Source organism: Oncorhynchus kisutch, linkage group LG22, assembly GCF_002021735.2.
Source record: "Oncorhynchus kisutch isolate 150728-3 linkage group LG22, Okis_V2, whole genome shotgun sequence".
Taxonomy (NCBI): domain Eukaryota; kingdom Metazoa; phylum Chordata; class Actinopteri; order Salmoniformes; family Salmonidae; genus Oncorhynchus; species Oncorhynchus kisutch.
This window is the reverse complement of record NC_034195.2, coordinates 4,086,263-4,112,537: the sequence shown is the minus strand read 5'-3', so window position 1 is coordinate 4,112,537 and position 26,275 is coordinate 4,086,263. Positions and strand designations below refer to the sequence as shown.

Sequence of the window (26,275 nt, the reverse complement as noted above, 5' to 3'; positions counted from 1 at the left end):
GTGGTCTAGATGCCTCCTGAAGCAGGTTGAGAGAGGTGTGAGGTTTTAGTAGCTCACTGTAACCAACAACACCAGTGGTCTAGATGCCTCCTGAAGCAGGTTGAGAGAGGTGTGAGGTTTTAGTAGCTCACTGTAACCAACAACACCAGTGGTCTAGATGCCTCCTGAAGCAGGTTGAGAGAGGTGTGAGGTTTTAGTAGCTCACTGTAACCAACAACACCAGTGGTCTAGATGCCTCCTGAAGCAGGTTGAGAGAGGTGTGAGGTTTTAGTAGCTCACTGTAACCAACAACACCGGTGGTCTAGATGCCTCCTGAAGCAGGTTGAGAGAGGTGTGAGGTTTTAGTAGCTCACTAACCAACAACACCAGTGGTCTAGATGCCTCCTGAAGCAGGTTGAGAGAGGTGTGAGGTTTTAGTAGCTCACTGTAACCAACAACACCAGTGGTCTAGATGCCTCCTGAAGCAGGTTGAGAGAGGTGTGAGGTTTTAGTAGCTCACTGTAACCAACAACACCAGTGGTCTAGATGCCTCCTGAAGCAGGTTGAGAGAGGTGTGAGGTTTTAGTAGCTCACTGTAACCAACAACACCGGTGGTCTAGATGCCTCCTGAAGCAGGTTGAGAGAGGTGTGAGGTTTTAGTAGCTCACTAACCAACAACACCAGTGGTCTAGATGCCTCCTGAAGCAGGTTGAGAGAGGTGTGAGGTTTTAGTAGCTCACTGTAACCAACAACACCGGTGGTCTAGATGCCTCCTGAAGCAGGTTGAGAGAGGTGTGAGGTTTTAGTAGCTCACTGTAACCAACAACACCGGTGGTCTAGATGCCTCCTGAAGCAGGTTGAGAGAGGTGTGAGGTTTTAGTAGCTCACTGTAACCAACAACACCAGTGGTCTAGATGCCTTCTGAAGCAGGTTGTTTGACCGAAACATTGGGATTCATTAAATGTCGGAAACATCTAGATCACCAATGTGCTGGAGTTTCTTTTTATCAAGCTACATTTTTCTCCGTGCACCTAGCAGCGCGTAAGGTGTGTGAGTAAATTTACTTCATTATAGCTTTTCAGAGCTAACTGGAATGGCGGTCTCAGGCAGGGTCCAGTAGCTTTGCTCTCTCTCTATCTAGACACGCCTAGCTGCAGGCCCCTGGGGGGGTGACCCACCTCACAGTGAGGACCTTGACAGACTCACCACTGACTCCCCTTTGATGACCTTTTCATCGAGTCCTACTCCTGTGACTCGCAGGGACAACTTTCTTGTTAGGCTCACCGTTTTTCAAGGTTGTACCGGGGAGTCTGTAGAATTGATCCTATCCGCTCTTAAGCCAAGGTCATGAATTGTAATACACCCGAAGTGGACTTTGTGTGTCCCCTCCATAGTCTCTACGGGAATCAATAGTCTGAATTGTCTTCCAGTGGAGGCTGCTGAGGGGAGGACGGCTCATAATAATGTCTGGAAAGGAGTGGCATCAGACACGTGGAACCCGTGGTTCTGACGTATTTGACACCATTCCGTTCCAGCCATTACCACGAGCCCGTCCTCCCCAATTAAGGTGCCACCAGCCGCCTGTGGTGTCTTCTTTTAGGCCGGTATTTCATCTGATCAGCGGTAGATCCACCTTATCGCACGCTTGCCAATTAAGTGTACATTTTGATTGAGCCAACATTTTGTAGTGTTTACCATGAATGAGGCCTACGCGAACTATGAAACATTGACCTTTAGGATGTGCATTTCTGAAAGAGCTTGATCGGAATGAATCCCGGCCATAGACAAGTAAAATGTATAATATTATTGCGGATGCTTAGTTGGGAATTGACTCTCACTGGCCCAACAGATCAGATAAATGTCACGCTGTTCTCTGAAGCTAATATCCTGTTTCCTGTGTTGTTGTTGTGTTTGCTGTGTTCTGAAAGGCTGGGGCAGCCAGAGCTCCAAGGTGCACATCCACCACAGCACCTGGCTGCACTTCCCTGGTCACAACCTGCGCTGGCTCCTCACCTTCGTCCTCCTCTTCGTCCTGGTCTGTGAGATCGCAGAGGGCGTCGTCTCCGATGGGTGAGTCCGTTCCCCCTGCTCTTCCGCTGGAATCACGGCCCATGTTTGACATCACCGACTCCCCAGGACATTGCAACGACCGTACACCTCCATAACATTGAACAAGAGTGGATCTTTAGCAAAGCTAGCAGTGTCATCGGACTTCTCAACTCCTCTGCTCCTCTCAATGACTGCTTCTGCTGTAGACTGTACTCTTTTCATAACTGTCCCCGCTCTCCCCCACCTAGGTCACTAGGTTCTCTTCCTCCTCTGCACTTCTAGCCTTACCTACCCTTATGGGGACTGTCAACTTTCTCCATTTAGTCTTCAACTTATTGGTCTCCCCCTCTTCTCACTCCACAATCCAATAGTGTGTGATTCACAAATGTAGGTCATAGGTTAAATAATTACAGGAAGTCAATCGGAGCCTTTGCATTCCCTTGCCTCTCTCTCTCTCTCTCTCTCTCTTTCTCTCGCTCTGTCTTTCTCTCTCTCATCTTGTCTTGTGTGTGTGTCTCTCTCTCTCTCATCTTGTCTTGTGTGTGTGTGTGTCTCTCTCTCTCTCTCTTTCTCTCTGGCTTTCACCTCTTCGCTTTCTCTTCTGTCCTTGTATGTCCTCCTATAGTCCCCTACACATGATTACTGTTGGATTGCCTGTCGGCGCTGAGAGCTTCTCCTATGTGTCCTTGTATGTTCTCCTCCTGTCACGTCGATTGCCCACGCGTGTCTCCTATAGTCCCCTACACATGATTACTGTAGGATTGCCTGTCGGCGCTGAGAGCTTCTCCTATGTGTCCTTGTATGTTCTCCTCGTCTCACGTTGATTGCCCACGCGTGTCTCCTATAGTCCCCTACACATGATTACTGTTGGATTGCCTGTCGGCGCTGAGAGCTTCTCCTATGCGTTTGTGAATTGATTGGAAGAGCTCTCCTCTTGCACTTTCGCCCTAGAATACCATTCACTATAGCACAATGTCTGCTTGCAGCTTTTATACGGCATTGAGTGTGTGTATAGAATGATTTTAACTTATCCAATTGGGATGTGTGTGTGTGTGTGTGTGTGTGTGCAGCTGTGCATGTTTGTGTGCATCTGTGTGTGCATTAAACCCCTTCTGTCCTGTGTATGTACTCCCAGGTTCACCCAGTCCCTCCACCTGCATCTGTACATGCCTGCAGGCCTGGCCTTCATGGCGGGGATCACCTCCATCATCTACTACCACAACATCGAGACCTCCAACTTCCCCAAGCTACTGCTAGGTAAAGGCTCCTTCATAGTTTTCCAAGCACTTTAACAGAGTGTGTGTGTATGCATACTCTGTGTTTGTGTGTGCGCGCCCGTACCATGCAAATTATGCCAGAATGCCCACCCCACTTCAATGCACAGCTCACCTCGCTCTAGTGTTAAACATCCAAGCCTCCAAACTTCAACTGCTGAAGTCTGTCTCCCTGTAGCGCAAAGACGCCTCTGGCTGTAGAAGATGTCCCCAATTACTGTTACGTGTGAGAGCGACCTCTTACTAGGCTTTACTGAATGGTGGATAACCATGACTCACTTGCAGGCTTGCTGGCACCTAGGGTCTTCTATGCCCAAATCAATACAATTCAAATGTAAGGAAGTCTTTTGTACAGCATTGCGGTTTTGTCTAAACCACAGGCATAAATAATGTCATGTTAATCCCAGATGCATGGTTAATTTATATTCAGATGAGATGGCTTTTTGCTCTAGAGCAGGGGTATTCAACTCTTACCCTACGAGGTCCGGAGCCTGCTGGTTTTCTGTTCTACCTGTTAATTAATTGCACACACCTGGTGTCCCAGGTCTAAATCAGTCCCTGATTACAGGGGAACAAGTTTCAAAATGCAGTGGAGCTGGCTTCCAGGGTCAGAGTTGAGTTTGAGGACTGTAAAGGTTGTAGGCAATTATCATTAAAGTGTAAGTGCGTTATTCTGATTGGATGGATATCAATTCTACTGCAGTTCGAGGCAGAAACCCAAGTAATAGAATATTCAATGTGTGTCCATCAAGCAGGAGTCAGAGATCTGCTTTGTGTAATGATTCTAGTCTTGTGTATTCCATACCGATATTAGGTTGAAAGGGGTTAGTTAAAAATATATATATACTTTGTACTGTAGTTATCCTCATAAATCAGTTAGATTAAATAAGGCCATAAAATTCTATTTAATGTTGAACATATTGATTTTTTTTTTTTAAGTGAGGGGAGCGAGTTAAAAAATTCAATATCGACCTTGGTTCACTAATCAAAAGATGTTTTCCTCATGGGGAGGTTAAAATAGATGTAGTTTGTCCATAACTCAAAATGAAGTTGTTGTGTCTCTTTACTGGAAGCGAGTGAGGACATTATGTGACTATAATCTTGCATTTTTTTCAGTACAATTTTTATAAAAATCAAAATAAAGTGAAGAGAGGCACTACTTAATTACATTTTAATTAGTGATACAAATGTCAGCTGAGAATATTAAGATTGTAAAGAAGGATGCTTTCATGACACGGTACTGATGAGATTCTGCACAGCAAATTCTCCAGGGTTAAACCGTTTCAAATTGAACACTGATCCAGCATCTATACACTGTAAAAACGTATTTAGGGACTACCCACCAAAATCTATGAGTTTCACATATCTGGTTCTGCTTCAATATTCGAATACCTTACTTCCTTTTTTATGGGCTCAAAAAGCATGACATTTGAAAATTCTAATTAAGTGATAATGCCCAAGAAGCCGGTGTTTGGACGATATATTGGTACAGGTATTGTTAGGCCCGAGATGAAGTGGAGGGCCAGCATACCAGCCACAAAATGTGCTCGGAAAAAACATATTTGTGCCTGTTCTGACTAGAGATGAGCAATGTCTTCATACGTGATCTTGGGAACCTCTGGGGAAGTGTTTGTCCAGCTCAGTAAAGCCTCAAACATAAAGTATCCGCAACAATGAGAACATTCTGACATCGTGAAACAACTGCCGCAGGGGTGATGGTTAGAGATATTTGGAACTCACGACTGAAAAGGTTTGAGGTGTAATGGATCATGATGAACGGATATCAAAACCGTCTGGCAAATTGACGTTGAAAGATGAGACCAGCCATTCCCACCACTGACAAAGTCATACGCACAACATTGTGAAGAAAATCTAGTTGTTTCGACTAAATATTATTAATTAACTGGTTCTACAGACTTTTTTTGTTTCTAAAATATTTTGGTCCCAGTGTTACCTAAACTTTTAGTTGGCCCAAACTTGAGAGAACTTTGGCAAAAACTCAGTCAATTGAAAACAATGTTTGCTCAACTTGTCTCATACTATAAATTATTATTTAGGATTCTTTTTGTTGTTGTTGGAACAATTGGACCGAAAAGTAAGTGGAAAAAATGGCTGTGGAAAAAGTTAATTCATAATAATTAGTTGAAACAACTAGATTTATGGGTGTTTTCTTGGAAACCCTTAAAGGGAAATTGTACAATTATATCAACTTCTTATGCACCACCCCAACATCAACATACACTGATGACCAAAAGTATGTGGACACCTGCTCGTTGATCATCTTATTCCAAAATCCAAAATGGGCCCCCCTTTGCTGCTATAACAGCCTCCGCTCTTCTGGGAAGGCTTTCCACTAGATGTTGGAAAATTGCTGCAGGGACTTGCTTCCATTCAGCCATATAAGCATTAGTGAGGTCGGGCACTGTTGTTGGGCGATTAGGCCTGGCTCGCAGTCAGCGCTCCAATTCATTCCAAAGGTGTCCGATAGAGTTGAGATCAGGGATCTGTGCAGGCCAGTCAAGTTTTTCCAAATCAATCTCGACAAACCATTTCTGTAAGGACCTTGCTTTGTGCACGGAGGAATTGTCAGGCTGAAACAGGAAAGGGCCTTCCCCAAACTGTTGCCACATAGTTGGGAGCACAGAATCATCTAGAATGTCACTGTATGCTGTAGCGTTAATCCCTTCCATGAAGGCCAAACCATGAAAAACAGTCCCAGACCATTATTCCTAACTTTACAGTTGGCACTATACATTGGGGCAGGTAGAGTCTCCTGGCATCCGCCAAACCCAGATTCGTCCGTCGGTCTGCCAGAAGCGTCACTCCAGAGAACGTGTTTCCACTGCTTCAGAGTCCATCGGCGGCGAACTTTACACCATTCAAGACGACGCCTGGCATTGCGCATGGTGATCTTAAGCTTGTGTGCTGCTGCTCGGGCCATGGAAACCCATTTTATGAAGCTCCCGACGAACAGTTATTGTGCTGACGTTGCTTCCAGAGTCATTTGGAACTCGGTATTGAGTGTTTCTTGAATGTTTCTTACGCGCTGCGCGCTTCAGCACTCGGCGGTCCTGTTCTGTGAGCTTGTGTGGCCTACCACTTCGTGGTTAAGCTGTTGTTGTCCTAGACATTTCCACTTCACAATAACAGTACTTACAATTGACCGGGGCAGCTCTAAAATGGCAGAAATTTGACGCACTGAGTTGTTGGAAAGGTGGCATGCAGTTGAAAGTCACTGAGCTCTTCAGGAAGGCCATTTTACTGCCAATATTTGTCTATGGAGATTGCATGGCTGCATGCTCAAATTTATACACCTGTTAGCGACGGGTTTGGCTGACATAGCCAAATCCACTAATTTGAAGGGGTGTCCACATATTTTGTATATATAGTGTATATTAGAGTGATTTTGTCAAGAATCCAGTATATATGTTAATATGTGGGATAAACAGTGTAACTAAAATGCAATGTACAGTATAGAAATAATAGAATGTGCTATGTTGATAATACAGAATAAATACACAGTACAAAACCCCATAGCAAAATGGATAGAACTGCAGGAAATCAGCTTCCGGACCTGAATCGAAATAATACAGTGGTGCAAAAAAGTATTTTGTCAGATGAGAGAGGCCTGTAATTTTCATCATAGGTACACTTCAACTATGACAGACAAAATTAGAAAAAAATCCAGAAAATCACATTGTAGGATTTTTAATGAATTTATTAATGAATGAATTAATTAATTAATGAATTTATTTGCAAATTATGGTGGAAAATAAGTATTTGGTCAATAACAAAAGTTTATCTCAATACTTTGTTATATACTTTGTTATATACCCTTTGTTGGCAATGACAGAGGTCAAACATTTTCTGTAAGTCTTCACAAGGTTTTCACACACTGTTGCTGATATTTTAGCCCATTCATCCATGCAGATCTCCTCTAGAGCAATGATGTTTTGGGGCTGTTGCTGGGCAACACAGACAACACAGACTTTCAACTCCCTCCAAAGATTTTCTATGGGGTTGAGATCTGGAGACTGGCTAGGCCACTCCAGGACCTTGAAATGCTTCTTATGAAGACACTCCTTCGTTGCCCGGGTGGTGTGTTTGGGATCATTGTCATGCTGAAAGACCCAGCCACATTTCATCTTCAATGCCCTTGCTGATGGAAGGAGGTTTTCACTCAAAATCTCACGATACATGGCCCCATTCTTTCCTTTACACGGATCAGTCGTCATGGTCCCTTTGCAGAAAAACAGCCCCAAAGCATGATGTTTCCATCCCCATGCTTCACAGTAGGTATGGTGTTCTTTGGATGCAACTCAGCATTCTTTGTCCTCCAAACACGACGAGTTGAGTTTTTACCAAAAAGTTATATTTTGGTTTCATCTGACCATATGACATTCTCCCAATCTTTTTCTGGGATCATCCAAATGCTCTCTAGCAAACTTCATACGGGCCTGGACATGTACTGGCTTAAGCAGGTCGGACACATCTGGCACTGCAGGATTTGAGTCCTACAATGGGATTTTCTGGATTTGTTTTCCCCTCATTTTGTCTGTCATAGTTGAAGTGTACCTATGATGAAAATTACAGGCCTCTCATCTTTTTAAGTGGGAGAACTTGCACAATTGGTGGCCGACTAAATACTTTTTTGCCCCACTGTATATACATATGTGAATGGTGTGTATAGACAGTATGGGCAGCATGTGAAAAGAAAAGGTGTGTGTATAGCGGTAGTTACAGTATGTAGACTAGATTACAGTATTTACATATAACGTGGGTAATACAGTATGTAAGCACCATTACAGTGTTCATTGACTATGTTCTGGACATAAGGACAGCGGTCTCTAAGGTGCAAGGTAAAGTACCGGGTGGTAGCCGGCTAGTAACTGTGGGCTTCAGGGGCAGGGTACTGGGCGGAAGTCGGCTTACTGTTTAACAGTCTGATGGCCTGGAAATAGAAGCTGTTTGTTTCTCAGTCTCTCGGTCCCAGCGTTGATGCATCTGTACCGTCTCCGCCTTCTAGATGGTAGCGAGGTCACAGAGACATGGTTTTTTGCAGTAATACTTTTTTTTTGTGAATACTTTATCATAAAAATGTAATTCTTCAACACAATACACGCAGTTAATAAAGCCTTATTATGAGGGCCTAGTTTTACCCCAATGCAGTGGCCTGAATCTCATGGTTTTCAGGCCTGCAAGTCGCATTATGATGGCTTGCAATGTGATGTATAATTCCTATTGGAATCCAGCCAGAGTGGGGATATCCACAGTATGATGGCTTGCGAAGTGAGGTGTAATTCCTATTGGAATCCAGCCAGAGTGGAGATATTCAACATTTTAAATGTTTATTCACCCGCAACCTGAATTCAGGCTGACTGCTGGGATGGGGAGACAAAGATATGAGACAAGGAACCAACCATTTCAGAAACCGGTGTAGTAAATCCAAATAGCAGATTGGATTAGTTTAGACAAATGTTATTTATATTTTAGTAGGATAAGATTAATGAATCAATCAATGTACATGCAAAATCAGAGATATGGTTTAACTCTGGTTTCACTCTTTATAGAGGATCTATAAAATCCTATCAATAAATGTCCATTGCCCTATGAGCAGAAGACATTGAAAAGAATACGTCTTTTTTTGGTTGAAATGATGTATTTTCAATGTCTTGTGCTCACTAGGTGGTCTTTGTCGTTTCACGGTTCTCTCATTGTCAATGTTGACTTCTTTCATCATCCCCTCAGTTGCCATGTTCCTCCTCTTCGTCTGATCACATACTTCTCTTCTCCTCCTCCTCCTGCGTCATTAACTCATCCGCGTTCTGCCCATGTTCGTTCACTCTTCCTCCAGTTCCCTCGTTCACATCAGTGCTTGAGCCTCAACCTCGATGCGTTGCCAATCGGTGTTAGTCGAGGGAGTGACCCCACAGGCGGTATTTCTCGGACAGACTTTAATCTCTGATTACAGCTGGGGCTGGAGGGATGGATAGCCATAGACATGGAGAACATAGAAGAGATATGCTCGTATGGCCATATGTCAAACGCCGTTATCTATTCACTCTTCTTATGGGATCTTTTTAAATGTTCTGTGAATAAGGCCTTTGTGGGAATCAAACCCACAACTCTAATCAGTAGTACTCACTCTTCACTTTCCTTCACAACCATCCTTCCATCGATCACCTTTTCCATAGGCTTCTTATTGACTCTGCCTTCCATTAGAGATTTACAGTTAAACTGCAGGCCTGACAAATACTGTAAGTCATTGACCTTCAAAACAGCCACAACAAACACACTGAAAGGACTTACACTGAGTGTACGAAACATTAAGAACACCTTCCTAATATTGTTGCATATAGAAAGGACTTATATTGTTGATTCGTTGACTGTGACTCACCATGGCAACCTGCTACAACAGGATCCGAATCGACCACCGTTTTCAATACTGAGTCCCTTCTTTTCACTCTGTTTCTATGGATATTGAGCTTAACAACCATGGACATACATCCTTAAACAACTGGAAAGTCGAGGCGAGAGAGAAGGAGGGGAGGGAGGGAGGGAGAAAGAAAGGGAGGAGAAGAAAGCAAGGAGGGAGGGAGCGGGTGGAGGGGGAGGGGAGAGACCATGAGTTAGTGTTTGAGATGCAGGCCACGTTTCTGTTATGAACATCTGCGGACTTCACGGGGGAGGAAAAAGACCCCAAATCCCAGAATGTTCAGCATACTCCTACGAGACTCCGTTACCATGGTTTCTCTCATATAAAACATCTAAAAAAGGTGTGAAAAATGACATCAGTCACGTCGTTTCGGATGTGTCTTGGGGATTTATAATGGATGGCATCCGTGAGTGGGTTGTCTTTCCAACAGGTAGGCACAGTCATTCTGACAGTTCCAGTACAGCTGTTCATTCCCTATTGTCACTTGAGTTTTAAACACGAGCAGTTCTGTCAGAAGTGCCATGACACAAAATGTAAACAGAACTGACACAAGCAGAGGAAAGAAGGGGGGGAAATGAATTAGAAAACGTGAATGATATGGATTCTAAATAATATGAATGATATTGACTTTGTAGATATACAGTTCACTCCTTATGCAGTGTGTACAGTTCACTCCTTATGCAGTGTGTACAGTTCACTCCTTATGCAGTGTGTACAGTTCACTCCTTATGCAGTGTGTACAGTTCACTCCTTATGCAGTGTGTACAGTTCACTCCTTATGCAGTGTGTACAGTTCACTCCTTATGCAGTGTGTACAGTTCACTCCTTATGCAGTGTGTACAGTTCACTCCTTATGCAGTGTGTACAGTTCACTCCTTATGCAGTGTGTACAGTTCACTCCTTATGCAGTGTGTACAGTTCACTCCTTATGCAGTGTGTACAGTTCACTCCTTATGCAGTGTGTACAGTTCACTCCTTATGCAGTGTGTACAGTTCACTCCTTATGCAGTGTGTACAGTTCACTCCTTATGCAGTGTGTACAGTTCACTCCTTATGCAGTGTGTACAGTTCACTCCTTATGCAGTGTGTACAGTTCACTCCTTATGCAGTGTGTACAGTTCACTCCTTATGCAGTGTGTACAGTTCACTCCTTATGCAGTGTGTACAGTTCACTCCTTATGCAGTGTGTACAGTTCACTCCTTATGCAGTGTGTACAGTTCACTCCTTATGCAGTGGGTACAGTTCACTCCTTATGCAGTGGGTACAGTTCACTCCTTATGCAGTGGGTACAGTTCACTCCTTATGCAGTGTGTACAGTTCACTCCTTATGCAGTGTGTACAGTTCACTCCTTATGCAGTGTGTACAGTTCACTCCTTATGCAGTGTGTACAGTTCACTCCTTATGCAGTGTGTACAGTTCACTCCTTATGCAGTGGGTACAGTTCACTCCTTATGCAGTGGGTACAGTTCACTCCTTATGCAGTGTGTACAGTTCACCAGAAACAACATTCCTTTTACTAACTGGATATCATCTGTTGGGAATGTATAGGACATTCCTAACCCAATTGCGTTTGTCGGGAGTTGACTTGAGATGACTGACGATTCCCTTTTATGAGTCCTGAGGTATTCAAATGTTTCTCTCTGATCCTCTCTAAAGCTCTACTGTTCTACTGGGTCTTGGCCTTTCTGATGAAAACCATCAAGTTTGCCAAGTACACGGAGCACGGCATCGGCCTGAGACAGCTCCGCTACGGCATCACAGGACTCCTGGCCCTGATCTACGGACTACTACTGGCTGTGGAAATCAACGTCATACTGGGCAGGGTGAGCAGCAGTGTGTGTGAGAGGGGGATGGTGTGCGTGTGCATGTATTTGTGTGTGTGTGTGTGTGTGTGTGTCATCCTAGTGTGTTTTGTGTGTACGGGCATCTGTTTTCCTCAGTATGTCTGGACGTCCTGTCTTTTCCTCTGCTTCAATCAGCTCTCCCCTCTTTCGGTCAAGCATTTTTGTATGCCCCTGTATATCGGATGTTAAATCTTGCTGCCTACAGGCCTGTTTCTGAAGTAGATCGAAGGCAGAATGTGCTAGGTTGTTGTGCAGTCGTACAATCAGAGGCGTCATGCCCAAAGGGGGCACAAGGGCACGTTCCCCCTCCAGATTTCTGCATGACGCCCCTGTATGACACCCGCTACTTGTCCCTAATTATAATAGGATGTTTATGAGGCATGTTTGAATGATTCATAATTTTAATCCGTGGGAGTTCTGTCTAGAGATTTTCTTCTGAAAAGAATGGAAGATGTCTTGCTATTATGGTGATCAGGATTCCAAGCTCTATTTGTGTGCGTGTGTTGGAGCACAACGACATATACTCGACGTGAGAATGCTATTCACGTGAGTGTGTGCGCATGCAGGTGGATTCGTGTTCATGTTGTGAGGCTTCAGTCAGAATCTTCCCATTCACAGGAGTCGCTTCTCCTCTTGGCACTATCCCACCTGGTCCATTTCTTCCTCTTTCGCATCCCATCTTGGCTTTGAGAGCAATCAGGCTCTTGGGCACTTGGCAATCATTGGCATTCTTCATTGGTTTGTATTGGTTAAGATGGGGACTAATCCAGCGGAGGCTCTTCAGAGTAAGAAAGGGGAGGACCATTCTTCTCAGTGAATTTCTTAAAATTAAACATTGAAAAACTAGACTAAAATATATTTATGTCACCAAATAATTGATTAATACACACTATTTTGCAAAGAAGGTCTACAGTAGCCTCAACAGCACTCTACAGTGTAACGTTACTGATTGTAGCGGGTTTAGTAACGTGTTAGTTCTATTAGTTATGTTGACTAGAATGTTACTTTAGCTAATATGGGGACAACGAACTGTGTGTAGCGGTTATGATATGGTTTTGCTTGGAAAGGCTTTTTTTGCCTGGTCACATACAGCTGATGTGGTGTTCATTGAAGTCCACGAACGAATGGAAGAGCTGAGAAGAGAGTGCATAGAGGCTAGAATGAATACTACGTTGCTGCTATGACCAGGGTTGTATTCATACTGCCGATTTTGTTGAAAAATATTTCTTAAATGGAAGCAAACAAAGCAGGGATGAAAATACCTGAATTTGTCATTCCTGTTTTGATAAAGGACTGTGTATATAGAGAGAGTGTTGTATGTTGCTTTGGCAACATCTGCAGTCAGGAAAGACATCTGTTGGGTAAGAGTCCTCTGAGGCCCAATGTACACTGACTAACTCTAAACATATACACTACATGACCCGAAAAGTATGTGGACACCCGGTCGTCGAACATCTCATTCCAAAATCATGGGCATTAATATGGGGTTGGTTCCCCCTTTACTGCTATAACAACCTCCACTCTTCTGGGAAGGCTTTCCACTAGATGTTGGAACATTGCTGTGAGCACTTGCTTCCGTTCAGCCACAAGCGTTAGTGAGGTCGGGCACTGATGTTGGGCGATATGGCCTGGCTCGCAGTCGGAGTTCCAATTAATTTCGAAAGGTGTTAGAAAGGTGTTAGGTGTTAGAAAGGGGTTAGGTGTTAGATGGGGTTGAGGTCAGGGCTCTGTGCAGGCCAGTCAAGTTCTTCCACACCAACCTCAACAAACCATTTCTGTATGGACCTTACTTTGTCCACGGGGGCATTGTCATGCTGAAACAGGAAAGGGCCTTCCCCAAACTGTTGTTACAAAGTTGGAAGCACAGAATTATCTTGAAAGTCGTTGTATGCTGTAGAGTTAAGAATTCCCTTCACTGGAACAAAGGGCCTTGCCCAAACCATGAAAAACAGCCCCAGACCATTATTCCTCCTCCACCAAACTTTACAGTTGGCACTATACATTGGGGCCGGTAGGGTTCTACTGGCATCCGCAAACCCAGATTTGTCCGTCGACTGGTATATGTTAAAGCATGATTCATCACCCCAGAGAACGCGTTTCTACTGCTCCAGAGTCCAATGGTGGCAAGCTTTACATCACTCCAGCCGAAGCTTGGCATTGCGCATGCTGAACTTAGGCTAGTGTGCAGCTGCTTGGTCATGGAAACCCATTTCATGAAGCTCCCGATGAACAGTTCTTGTGCTGACGTTGCTTCCAGAGGCAGTTTGGAACTCTGTAGTTTGTGTGTTGCAACTGTGAGCTTGTGTGTCCTACCACTTTGCTCCTAGACGTTTCTACTTCACAATACCAAATCAAATCCAATGTATTTATATAACCCTTCGAACATCATCTGATATCTCAAAGTGCTGTACAGAAACCCAGCCTAAAACCCCAAACAGCAAGCAATGCAGGTGTAGAAGCACGGTGGCTAGGAAAAACTCCCTAGAAAAGCCAAAACCTATGAAGAAACCTAGAGAGGAACCAGGCTATGTGGGGTGGCCAGTCCTCTTCTGGCTGTGCCGGGTGGAGATTATAACAGAACATGGCCAAGATGTTCAAATGTTCATAAATGACCAGCATGGTCAAATAATAATAATTACATGCAGAACAGTTGAAACTGGAGCAGCAGCATGGCCAGGTGGACTGGGGACAGCAAGGAGTCATCATGCCAGGTAGTCCTGAGGCATGGTCCTAGGGCTCAGGTCCTCCGAGAGAGAGACAGAAAGAGAGAATTAGAGAGAGAGTATACTTAAATTCACACAGGACACTGGATAAGACAGGAGAAGTACTCCAGATATAACAAACTGATCCTAGCCCCCCAACACAAACTACTGCAGCATAAATACTGGAGGCTGAGACAGGAGGGGTCAGGAGACACTGTGGCCCCATCTGATAATACCCCCGGACAGGGCCAAACAGGAAGGATATAACCTCACCCACTTTGCCAATGCACAGCCCCCCTACTTCACAATACCAGCATTTACAGTTGACCGGGGCAGCTCTAGTAGGGCAGAAATTTGCCGAATTGACTTGTTTGAAAGGTAGCATCCTATGATGGTGCCACGTTGAAAGTCACTGAGGTCTTCAGTAAGGCCATTCTGCTGTGCTCGATTTTATACACCTGCCAGCAACGGGTGTGGCTGAAATAGCCAACTCCACTAATTTGAAGTTTCCACATACATTTGTGTATATACAGTTGAAGACGGAAGTTTACATACACCTTAGCCAAATACATTTAAACTCAGTTTTTCACAATCCCTGACATTTAATCCTAGGACAAATTCCCTGTCTTAAGTCAGTTAGGATCACCACTTTATTTTAAGAATGTGAAATGTCAGAATAATAGTAGAGAGAATGATTAATTTCAGCTTTTATTTCTTTCATCACATTCCCAGTGGGTCAGAAGTTTACATACACTCAATTAGTATTTGGTAGCATTGCCTTTAAGTTGTTTAACTTGGGTCAAACATTTCAGGTAGCCTTCCACAAGCTTCCCCTTGCTCGCACACGCTTTTTCAGTTCTGCCCACAACTTTTTTTTATGGGATTGAGGTCAGGGCTTTGTGATGGCCACTCCAATACCTTGACTTTGCTGTCCCTAAGGAATTTTGCCACAACTTTGGAAGTATGCTTGGGGTCATTGTCCATTTGGAAGACCCATTTGCGACCAGGCTTTCACTTCCTGACTGATGTCTTGAGATGTTGCTTCAATATATCCACATAATTTTCCTGGCTTATGATGCCATCTATTTTGTGAAGTGCACCAGTCCCTCCTGCAGCAAAGCACCCCCACAACATGATGCTGCCACCCCTGTACTTCACAGTTGGGATGGTGTTCCTCAGCTTGCAAGTCTCCCCCTAAATTCCTCCAAACATTACTATGGTCATTATGGCCAAACAGTTCTATTTTTGTTTCATCAGACCAGTGGACATTTCTCCACAAATTATGATCTTTGTCCCCATGTGCAGTTGCAAACCGGAGTCTGGCTTTTTTATAGCAGTTTGGAGCAGTGGCTTCTTCCTTGCTAAGTGGCCTTTCAGGTTATGTTGATATAGGACTCATTTTACTGTGGATATAGATACTTTTGTACTTGTTTCCTCCAGCATCTTCACAAGGTCCTTTGCTGTTGCTCTGAGATTGATTTGCACTTTTCCCACAAAAGTATGTTCATCTCTAGGAGACAGAACGCGTCTCCTTCCTGAGTGGTATGACGGCTGCGTGGTCCCATGGGTGTTTATACTTGCATACTATTGTTTGTACAGATGAACGTGGTACCTTCAGGCGTTTGGAAATTGCTCCCAAGGATGAACCAGACTTGTGGAGGTCTACTATTTCTTTTGGCTGATGTCTTTAGATTTTCCCATGATGTCAAGCAAAGAGGCACTGAGTTTGAAGGTAGGCCTTGAAATACGTCCACAGGTACACCTCCAATTGACTCAAATTATGTCAATCAGAAGCTTCTAAAGCCATGACATCATTTTCTGGAATTTTCCAAGCTGTTTAAAGCCACAGTCAACTTAGTGTTTGTAAACTTCTGACCCACTGGAATTGTGATAGTGAATTATAAGTGAAATAATCTGTCTGTAAACAATTGTTGGAAAAATGACTTGTGTCATGCACATAGTACATGTCCCAAACGACTTCCCCAAAACTGTAGTTTGTTAACAAGAAATTTGTGGAGTGGTTGAAAAATGAGTTTTAATGACTCCAACATAAGTGTATGTAAACTTCCGACTTCAACTGTATAGTGCATGCAAGCTTGACTATCTTGGTAACTGTGAGAAGACAAGAAAACACTCTTTATCATACTGGAAGACGTCTTGGGAATTATTTCTGCAGATATAAATTAAACCGTGTGAAACTATACCCTCAAATGTACTGACAAGATGCAGTAATGATTGCCACGTCATGGGTATTGAAAAGGTTTTGACGCTTAGAAAGAAGAAAAAAGTAACTAAGTTTAAAGCTGAGATCCACATTAGGGGAAACAGCGCCACTAGCTGCTCCAGGCGTATTTGTTATTTTTTTTGTTTTGTTTATTATACAGAGAAAAGGAGCTCCGGCTTCGTGGTAAATAAAAATGTGTAGTACTCTACTGTTCTATCGCGCGTGCAGTGATGTCCGGGGAAAAAAATGGTGTTACTTCAAATAACGACCGTCTCTGTTGTTTCACCACCACAGATTCCGACTTTAAGAAACATTTTATTTTTTAAGTTTTTGTTTTACCTGGTAGGCGTATTCTCTGTAAGTGTTTGGAAGTTATGTGTCTATGCTGCAATTCTTCAGTAACCTAGTTTCCCCCAAGCTGAGACTCTCACTGCTGAACTGAACTGACTCTGTTACATTAGTGTTTCACTCTGTCGTCCAGTTTCAGCGCTCGGGGTACCAGGCCTCGTTCTTAGACCTAGTGCAGACCATAATACTTCTCTTCAACAAAGCTCTAAAGCTGAATAGCTCAAGTGAACACAGTTCAGGGTTTCTTATTTCAGTGTGTGATACAGGGAGGCTTTGCCAAGGCATTGATGCATTCGCAAAGACACGACCAGGCAACCCATAATTTAATACACAACAGAGCAAGCTTCCCTGTCATGTACTCTACATCACACATAATTATCAGACACTATCTGTCATATCCATTAGCTCACAGTTCCAACAAGATAATCATTATCTCTCCAAAAATTTGGCAGGCTTAAGTTTGTGTTGCCGAAACTGTATATACGTTAGTGAATAGTCGTTTCGTTGTTCACATTTGTATTCTACGTTCTGAATATATTCACTATTTAGGCTCTTTCTCTTTTAGTGAATCCTCCATCTGTCTTTTTCTCTCTTCCCACTTGATAACCCCTCTCTCCCTCTGTCCCTCCCCACAGCGCTACCTGTGTTTCACTGAGGCTACGGAGGTGAAACCCCCAGAGGACCTGCAGGATCTGGGAGTGAGGTTCCTGCAGCCCTTCGTCAACCTGCTGTCCAAGGCCACTTACTGGTGGATGAACACCTTCATCACAGCAGCCCACCGCCGCCCCATCGACCTCAAGGTCATCGGCAAGCTGCCCATCGCCATGCGAGCCCTCACCAACTATCTGAAGCTCCGCAAGGCTTTCGAGAGTCAGAGGGTAATGGGAGTGAGTGAGCAGTGAGTGAGTGAATGAGCAGCCAGTGGGCTGTACGTTTTCGTAAAAATAACGGTCAAAAAAATATTACAGTAATAGTATTGGATACAGTAAAATACGGTATGGTAACATACCCTACCTTTTTTTACGGCTCAAATAAGCAAAGAGAATCGACAGTCCATCATTACTTTAAGACATGAAGGTCAGTCAATGCGCAAAATTTCCAGAACTTTAAAAGTTTCATCAAGTGCAGTCGCAAAAACCATCAAGCTCTGATGAAACTGGCTCTCATGAGGACTGCCACAAGGAAGACCCAGAGTTACCTCTTCTGCAGAGGATAATTTCATCAGAGTTATCAGGCTCAAAAATTGCAGCCCAAATAAATGCTTCACAGAGTTCAAGTAAACAGACACATCTCAACATCAACTGTTCAGAGGAGACTGCGTGAATCAGGCCTTCATGATAGAATTTCTGCAAAGAAACCACTATGAAAGGACACCAATAAGAAGAAGAGACTTGCTTGAGTCAAGAAACACGAGCAATGGACATTAGACCAGTGGAAATTTGTCCTTTGGTCTGATGAGTCCAAATTTTGAGATTTATTGTTCCAACCGCTGTGTCTTTGTGAGACGCAGAGTAGGTGAACGGATGATCTCCGCATTTGTGGTTCTCACAGTGAAGCATGGAGGGGGAGGTGTGATGGTGTGGGGGCCTTTGCTGGTGACACTGTCAGTGATTTATTTTGAATTGAAGGCACACTTAACCAGCATGGCTACCACAGCATTGTGCAGCAATACGCCATCCCATCTGGTTTGGGCTTAATGGGACTATCATTTGTTTTTCAACAGGACAATGTCCAACACACCTCCAGGCTATGTAAGGGCTATTTGACCAAGAAGGAGAGTGATGGAGTGCTGCATCAGATGACCTGGTTTCCACAGTCACCCGACCTCAACCCAATTGAGATGGTTTGGGATGAGTTGGACCGCAGAGTGAAGGAAAAGCAGCCAACAAGTGCTCAGCATTTGTGGGAACTCCTTCAAGACTGTTGGAAAAGCATTCCAGGTGAAGCTGGTTGAGAGAATGCCAAGAGTGTGCAAAGCTGTCATCAAGGCAAAGGGTGGCTAATTCCAAAATCTAAAATCTATTTTCATTTGTTAAATACTTTTTTGGGTTACTACATTAATCCATATGTATAATTTCATAGTTATGTCTTCACTATTATTCTACAATGTAGAACATCGTTTTTAAAAACGTTTAAAAAACCTTCAATGAGTTGGCGTAAACCTTTGACTGGTACTGTAAGTATTCAGACCCTTCGCTATGAGACCCCGAAATTGAACTCAGGTGCAGCCTGTTTTCATTCATCATCCTTGATGTTTCTCCAACTTGATTGGAGTCCACCTGTGGTAAATTCAAAAGGCACACACCTGTCTATATAAGGTCCCACAGTTGACAGTGCATGTCATAGGAAAAACCAAACCGTGAGGTCGAAGGAATTGTCCGTAGAGCTCCGAGACAGGATTGTGTCGAGGCACAGATCTGGGGAAGGGTACCAAAACATTTCTGCAGCATTGAAGGTCCCCAAGAACACAGTGGCCTCCATCATTCTTAAATGGAAGAAATTTGGATTCACCAAAACTCTTCCTAGAGCTGGCAGGGCCTAATAGCAATCGGGGGAGAAGGGCCTTGGTCAGGGAGGTGACCAAGAACCCGATGGTCACTTTGACAGAGCTCTAGAGTTCCTCTGTGGAGATAAGGGAACCTTCCAGAAGGACAACCATCTCTGCAGCACTCCACCAATCAGGCCTTTATGGTAGAGTGACCAGACGGAAACCACACATCAGTAACAGGCACCTGACAGCCCGCTTGGAGTTTGCCAAAAGGCACCTGAAGACTCTTTCAGACCATGAGAAAGATTCTCTGGTCTGATGAAACAAAGATTGAAATCTTTGGCCGGAATTCCAAGCGTCACATCTGGCGGAAACCTGGCACCATAGTGCCAGGTGAAGCATAGTGGTGGCAGCATCATGCTGTGAGGATGCTCTTTTGTGGCAGGGACTGGGAGATTCGCCAGGATCGAGGCAAAGATGAATGAAGCAAACTACAGAGATCCTTGATGAAAACCTCAGACTGAAGGTTCACCTTCCAACAGGAAAATGACCCTAAGCACACAGCCAAGACAACATAGGAGTGGCTTTGGGACAAGTCTCTGAATGTCCTTCAGTGGCTCAACCAGAGCCCGGACTTGAACCCGATCGAACACTTTGGAGAGATCTGAAAATAGCTGTGCAGCGACACTTCCCATCCAACCTGGCAGAGCTTGACGGGCTTTGCAGAGAAGAATGGGAGAAACTGCCAAGCTTGTAGCGTAAAACCCAGGAAGACTTGAGGCTGTAATCGCTGCCAAAGGTGCCTCAACAAAGTACTGAGTAAAGGGTCTGAGAACTTATGTAAATGTGATATTTCAGTTTTTATTTTTTAAATGGCCTTCTAGGCAGAGTTCCTCTGTATAGTATCTGTGTTCTTTTGCCCATCTTTTCATTGGCCAGTCTGAGAAAGGGCCAGCATCCTGGAGTTGCTTCTTCACTGTTGACATTGAGACTGGTGTTTTGCGGGTAGTATTTAATGAAGCTGTCAGTTGAGGACTTGTGAGGCGTCTGTTTTTCAAACTAGACACTAATGTACTTGTCCTCTTGCTCAGTTGTGCACCGGGGCCTCCCACTCCTCTTTCTACTCTGGTTAGGGCCAGTTTGCGCTGTTTTGTGAAGGGAGTAGTTCTGAGAAATAACCTTCATTTCTCAGAACAGGAATAGAATGACAAGTTTCAGAAGAAAGGTATTTGTTTCTGCCCATTTTGAGCCTGTAATCGAACCCATAAATGCTGATTCTCCAGATACTCAACTAGTCTAAAGAAGGCCAGTTTTATTGCTTCTTTAATCAGACAACAGTTTTCAGCTGTGCTAACATAATTGCAAAAGGGTTTTCTAATGATCAGTTAGCCTTTTAAAATGATAAACTTGGATTAGCTAACACAACGTGCCATTGGAACACAGGAGTGATGGTTGCTGATAATGGGCCTCTGTACGCCTATGTAGATATTTCATAAGAATGTGCCGTTTCCAGCTACAATAGTCATTTACAATGTCTACACTGTATTTCTGATCAATTCAATGTTATTTTAATGGACAAAAAAAGTGTTTTTCTTTCAAAAACAATAACATTTCTAAGTGACCCCGAACTTTTGAACCGTAGTGTATATATTTGATTTGCTGTAAAATGAAAATACAATAGAATAGAATAGAATAGAATAGAATGACAAGTTTCAGAAGAAAGGTATTTGTTTCTGTCCATTTTGAGCCTGTAACTGAGACTGGTGCTGATGCTCCAGATACTCAACTAGTCTAAAGAAGGCCAGTTTTATTGCTTCTTTAATCAGAACAGCAGTTTTCAGCTGTGCTAACATAATTGCAAAAGGGTTTTCTAATGATCAGTTAGCCTTTTTAAAATTATAAACTTGGATTAGCTAACACAACATGTGATAATGGGCCTCTGTACGCCTATGTAGATATTCCATTAATCAGCCGTTTCCAGCTACAATAGTCATTTACATCATTAACCATGTCTACACTGTATTTCTGATCTATTTTATTTTATTTTAATGGACAAAAAATGTGCTTTACTTTCAAAAACCAGAACATTTCTAATTGACCCCAAACTTTTGAACCGTAGTGTATATATTTGATTTGCTGTAAAATGAAAATACATAACCTAGCAGCCAACCTGCTTGCACCAATCCCATGTAATTACAGTAAAATACTGTAAAATGCAAACCCCACCTCCCCTCAATGAATTAAATGAATTAATTACAATTACAGTAGAATTTACTTTTACAGTATTATACAGTAAATGTTACAGTAATGTACTGTTTGTCATTGCTCGGATATTACAGTAACTACTGGCAGCCAGTTACCTGTTAGTTACCGTAAAACAACGGTACCAAATATTCCAGTATATATTACAATATATATATATATTTTTTTACAGTGCAGGGATTAGCTTGGATGTTCCACACACTGACAAATAAATACAGTGTTAAGTGTTTATATAAGAATGGATGTTTTGGTTGATATTCATCTTTCTTTTGAAGCATGACATATTCTGTTTGGATTGCATTTTGTTAGGTTGCGTCAATGCAGCTTGCCCAGTTGGATTGTTTCAATAAAATGTCAATAGGAGTAACTAAAAAGCATCGATTTGACTTGTTCTCTATACAAATCAACTCTGTTCTCCAATGGCCTGTGGGGATTTGACATGCATCCGTAAAACTGAGATGGATTTCCAAATAGATGATTGTCTTTTCTAGTTAACACTGAACTGATATATATATATATATATCTATCCCCCCACACACTCACACACATCCGCCGTTCCGGTTCCCTTACTGTGTGTTACTGTCCAGTTTCACAGGAAATAAGATCATGTAACATCCCAAGCCATGTCTGGTAACTCTGCAGGCTAAATAATGTTATTTTGCTTATATGTTGATTTGACACAACCGTGAATATGTGAAACTTGAGACTTTAATCATCACACAGAGTAGCAGAGGGACAAACCCAGTCACCACACACACACACACACACACACACACTTCCCACTTTCTTCCCATGAAAAGTCGAGTTCTTTCACCCTGTGAGGGGTCAAAAAGTCGCAGTGTTCACAGTAGAATGATAATGACCTTGCTCCTCTTAATCTTTTAGTCTTCTTTTCCCTTCCATCTCTCTACTTCATCTTTCCATCTCTTTAATCCTTCTCTCCTCCTGGAAGGACGTGGGGTGCGGATTCACAAGCAGCCCGGACTGTCTCATTGACCTCGGAGTCCAGTGTGCACTGGAAAACCCTGACTCTGTTGTGACCTTTGATCCTTGACCCCTGTCCCCTGCCACGTGTTGTGTCTCACTGAAAGAACCACGTCTGACCAACTCTCTCGCTATCTCTCTCTGAACCGTCTTCTTGACCCTGGACAACACCCTGTCGTTCTCTGCAAACATCAGTGACTCGCTCCTGCAGGTTTATGCTCTACAACATCCGTAGAGGATGACCTTTCCTCACACAAGATGCGGAGCAGGTCCTAATCCAGGCACTTGTAATCTCTCGTCTAGACTACTGCAACACTCTGTTGGCTGGGCTCCCCGTGTGTGCCATCATACCCCTGCAATTTATCCAGAATGCCGCAGCCCGCCTGGTGTTCAAACTTCCCAAGTTCTCCCATGTCACCCTGCTACTCTGCACCTTCTTAACTTCAGCTTATGCTCAAACCCTACATCCCATCCTGAGCACTCCACTCCACCACCTCTGGTCTCACCACCTCTGGTCTCTTACTTTGTTGATGGGAAATGTATTTTATACGATTGGGATGTGTTGTCTCACCTAGCTATCATAAGATGAATGCACTACTTGTAAGTCGCTCTGGGGTGGTTTGAAACAAGTGCAGGGTTAAAACAAGCATATGGGTATTTACACTACAGTACATCACTAGGGTGTGAACCAAACATCTGTTTGTTGCTGTCAAACTAGAAACCATATATGCATAAATACATATTTGGATTTGGCTGAGATGGGGCCCAAGGGAAAATGGCCATAGGGTCTGATTATGACAGTTAGTGTGTAGTGACAAATCCTAAATGAGCTAGAACACATGAATGGCTTGGGACGTGACGTGCACATTTGTGTCCATGAAACAGGAAAGTCACACACACCAAGGTCATTTTCGGAAGTCAGGAAGAACCAAATTTGGTTTATTTGTTTATTTATGCATCTGCCCCTGTGCTCTCTACATCAAAAAGCCTGACCAGAGGCTGCCTCCAAGCCAGGACCTTCACCCCCTAGAGAGGAGTGGGAAAGCCAGGACTCACACACGTGCACATGCGCACACACAGACCGAGAGGCTGTGGCTTGTTTACTACTCTAGCCAGAGTAGCCAGCCACTCTCTCTGATCATCACAAACTCTAAATGTGTAAACATCACACAACGCATTGTCAGCGGCAGGGGTATAACTACAATAAATAGTTTAACATACAAAAATGTTTGGCCTCTGAATATTTATCCTTCATACAGTATACATGGAGGGTATATATAATATTGAGATCAGGCAAACATTTTGACTGCACACAAGTGCCTGAATGCTGGTGGTATTGAAGGATCTGAGCTAATCTCTTCTGTGAGGTCACAGTATCCTAGGATAACAACTGAACTCATGAGATGGCAGAACTGGGAGGACATCATTACTAGGGAACCACTGAGATGAGAAGCACGAGAACTGCGCTCTTCTTCTTCTTCCCTCGTTAAACACTGAATCCCAAGATGCAACAGAAACAGCGAGCCAGCAGGGGTTCCATGCTTGTCCTAGTTCTGTAGTTTTTTTTTTGTGTGTGTGTGGCTGGTGCACTGCTCCTGATCAAATTGGGTATGCAGTTGTTGTTTTTTCCCCGGGCCAATTACCTTTTCATGTCATGTTAACAGCCTTGTGATGTGTGACCTAGTTTTTCTGTTTTTTTAGAAAGAACTGACCGTGAGACCCGCTGCAATACAGCAGAAATGTATTCCGATTCCTTAATAGGAACTTAGATAGCACTTTACTTGAATCTTGCACAGCAAATTCTCCAGTGCTAAATCAACACCGGTCCGGTGTCAATATGGGTCCACAAATTTCAGTATAAAATGAACACACTGCTTAGTGTAAAGCCTTATTTGTAAATTTCACAGCGTGCCTTGCCTTTCTGATCAATTGTAGTTACCACCCATGATTGTGTTTGTTAGTGACAGAGAAATGGTTGTTGCAGTCAATTTTCTTTGTCCTGTTGCCTTCACCAAGTGAGATTATAAGCAAATCCATTATGATTTAAATTGTATTCTTCAACACAATACAATTAGTTAATACAACCTTATATTGAGGGCCTAGTTTTAACCCTAATACAGTGCCCCCAACCTCATTGTTTTCAGGCCTGCAAGTCACATTATGATGGCTTGCAAAGTGAAGTGTAATTCCTATTGGAATCCAGCCAGAGTGGAGATATTCACAGTATGATGGCTTGCAAAGTGAAGTGTAATTCCTATTGGAATCCAGCCTGAGTGGGGATATCCACAGTATGATGGCTTGCAAAGTGAAGTGTAATTCCTATTGGAATCCAGCCAGAGTGGAGATATTCACAGTATGATGGCTTGCAAAGTGAAGTGTAATTCCTATTGGAATCCAGCCTGAGTGGGGATATCCACAGTATGATGGCTTGCAAAGTGAAGTGTAATTCCTATTGGAATCCAGCCTGAGTGGGGATATCCACAGTATGATGGCTTGCAAAGTGAAGTGTAATTCCTATTGGAATCCAGCCTGAGTGGGGATATCCACAGTATGATGGCTTGCAAAGTGAAGTGTAATTCCTATTGGAATCCAGCCTGAGTGGGGATATCCACAGTATGATGGCTTGCAAAGTGAAGTGTAATTCCTATTGAAATCCAGCCTGAGTGGGGATATCCACAGTATGATGGCTTGCAAAGTGAAGTGTAATTCCTATTGGAATCCAGCCTGAGTGTAGCAAGTAACCAATTTGGATAAAAATGTTCTACACTATTTATATTTGAGTAGCATAAGATTAATAAAAATACTAGATATTGAAACAAACAGTTAGAACAATGGAGCACACTGTGAAATATAACAATGGTTATTAACACTGGCCAATGTGTGTTAATTTAACACTTCCACTGTTCAGTTAACACCTGAATCAACACAAGAAATATCAACTCTAGTTAACACTGGCCAACTGGCCTGATATACTGTAATCATGATGTTCGTCCCCTTGCAGAGGCCTCTGGGCTCCATGCCGCAGGACCCTAAGTGGATCTGGAGGGCCCTATGCCAGGCGTTTGGACGTCCTCTCATCATCAGCATCACCTTTCGCTTCCTGGCTGACCTGCTGGGCTTCGCTGGGCCTCTCTGTATCTCTGGCATCGTCCACCACATCAGCAAGGAGAATCGCACCATACAGCCCCCGGTGAGAATATATGATTTATTATATATATATTTATATACATGGCAGCTAAAAGCTGAATTGTGTATACATCAAGAAATGTAAGAAAGCAAAGTAAATCAATCAATGTTAGCTAATCAAGAAAGTTTGGACGTCAGATCGATGGGTCAGAGGTAGCTACAGATTCTAACACCAGATAATGTGATCCATCCGCCCCAAATCTGACCATTATACCGGTAGTTACAGGTGTGGCTTCAAAATGTTGCCAGAGGTTTTTCAACTAACCTGATATTGGCGATACCTCGATTTGTGGAAACAGGAGTCTCATTAAATGTCAGTATCCAGTTGCAGGGGGTCTGTTTGAATTAAGAAAATGCTCCGTTTTTAAAGTAAATAAATGTTTTGGTCCGTGAAAGTAATGAAAGTCCGTGAATGTCACGATGTCACCTGCTTAGTATTATTCTAATGAGCTCCACCCAGTATATTCATTTTCACATAAACTTTTACATTTTGGTCA

At 43.3% G+C, this 26,275-nt stretch overlaps 1 protein-coding gene across 6 annotated transcripts in view; it reads left to right on the top strand.

The window, feature by feature from the left end:
- Nucleotides 1-26,275, top strand: part of LOC109867182 (ATP-binding cassette sub-family C member 8-like) — a 148,089-nt gene that overhangs the window by 29,720 nt on the left and 92,094 nt on the right. For all 6 annotated transcript variants that reach the window (XM_031801713.1, XM_020456174.2, XM_031801715.1 and 3 more), the window contains exons 3-7: nucleotides 1,908-2,049; nucleotides 3,164-3,285; nucleotides 11,397-11,563; nucleotides 17,494-17,736; nucleotides 25,594-25,782. In XM_031801713.1, coding sequence (XP_031657573.1) covers nucleotides 1,908-2,049; nucleotides 3,164-3,285; nucleotides 11,397-11,563; nucleotides 17,494-17,736; nucleotides 25,594-25,782 — 863 coding nt within the window. The remainder of the gene's footprint in view (nucleotides 1-1,907; nucleotides 2,050-3,163; nucleotides 3,286-11,396; nucleotides 11,564-17,493; nucleotides 17,737-25,593; nucleotides 25,783-26,275) is intronic.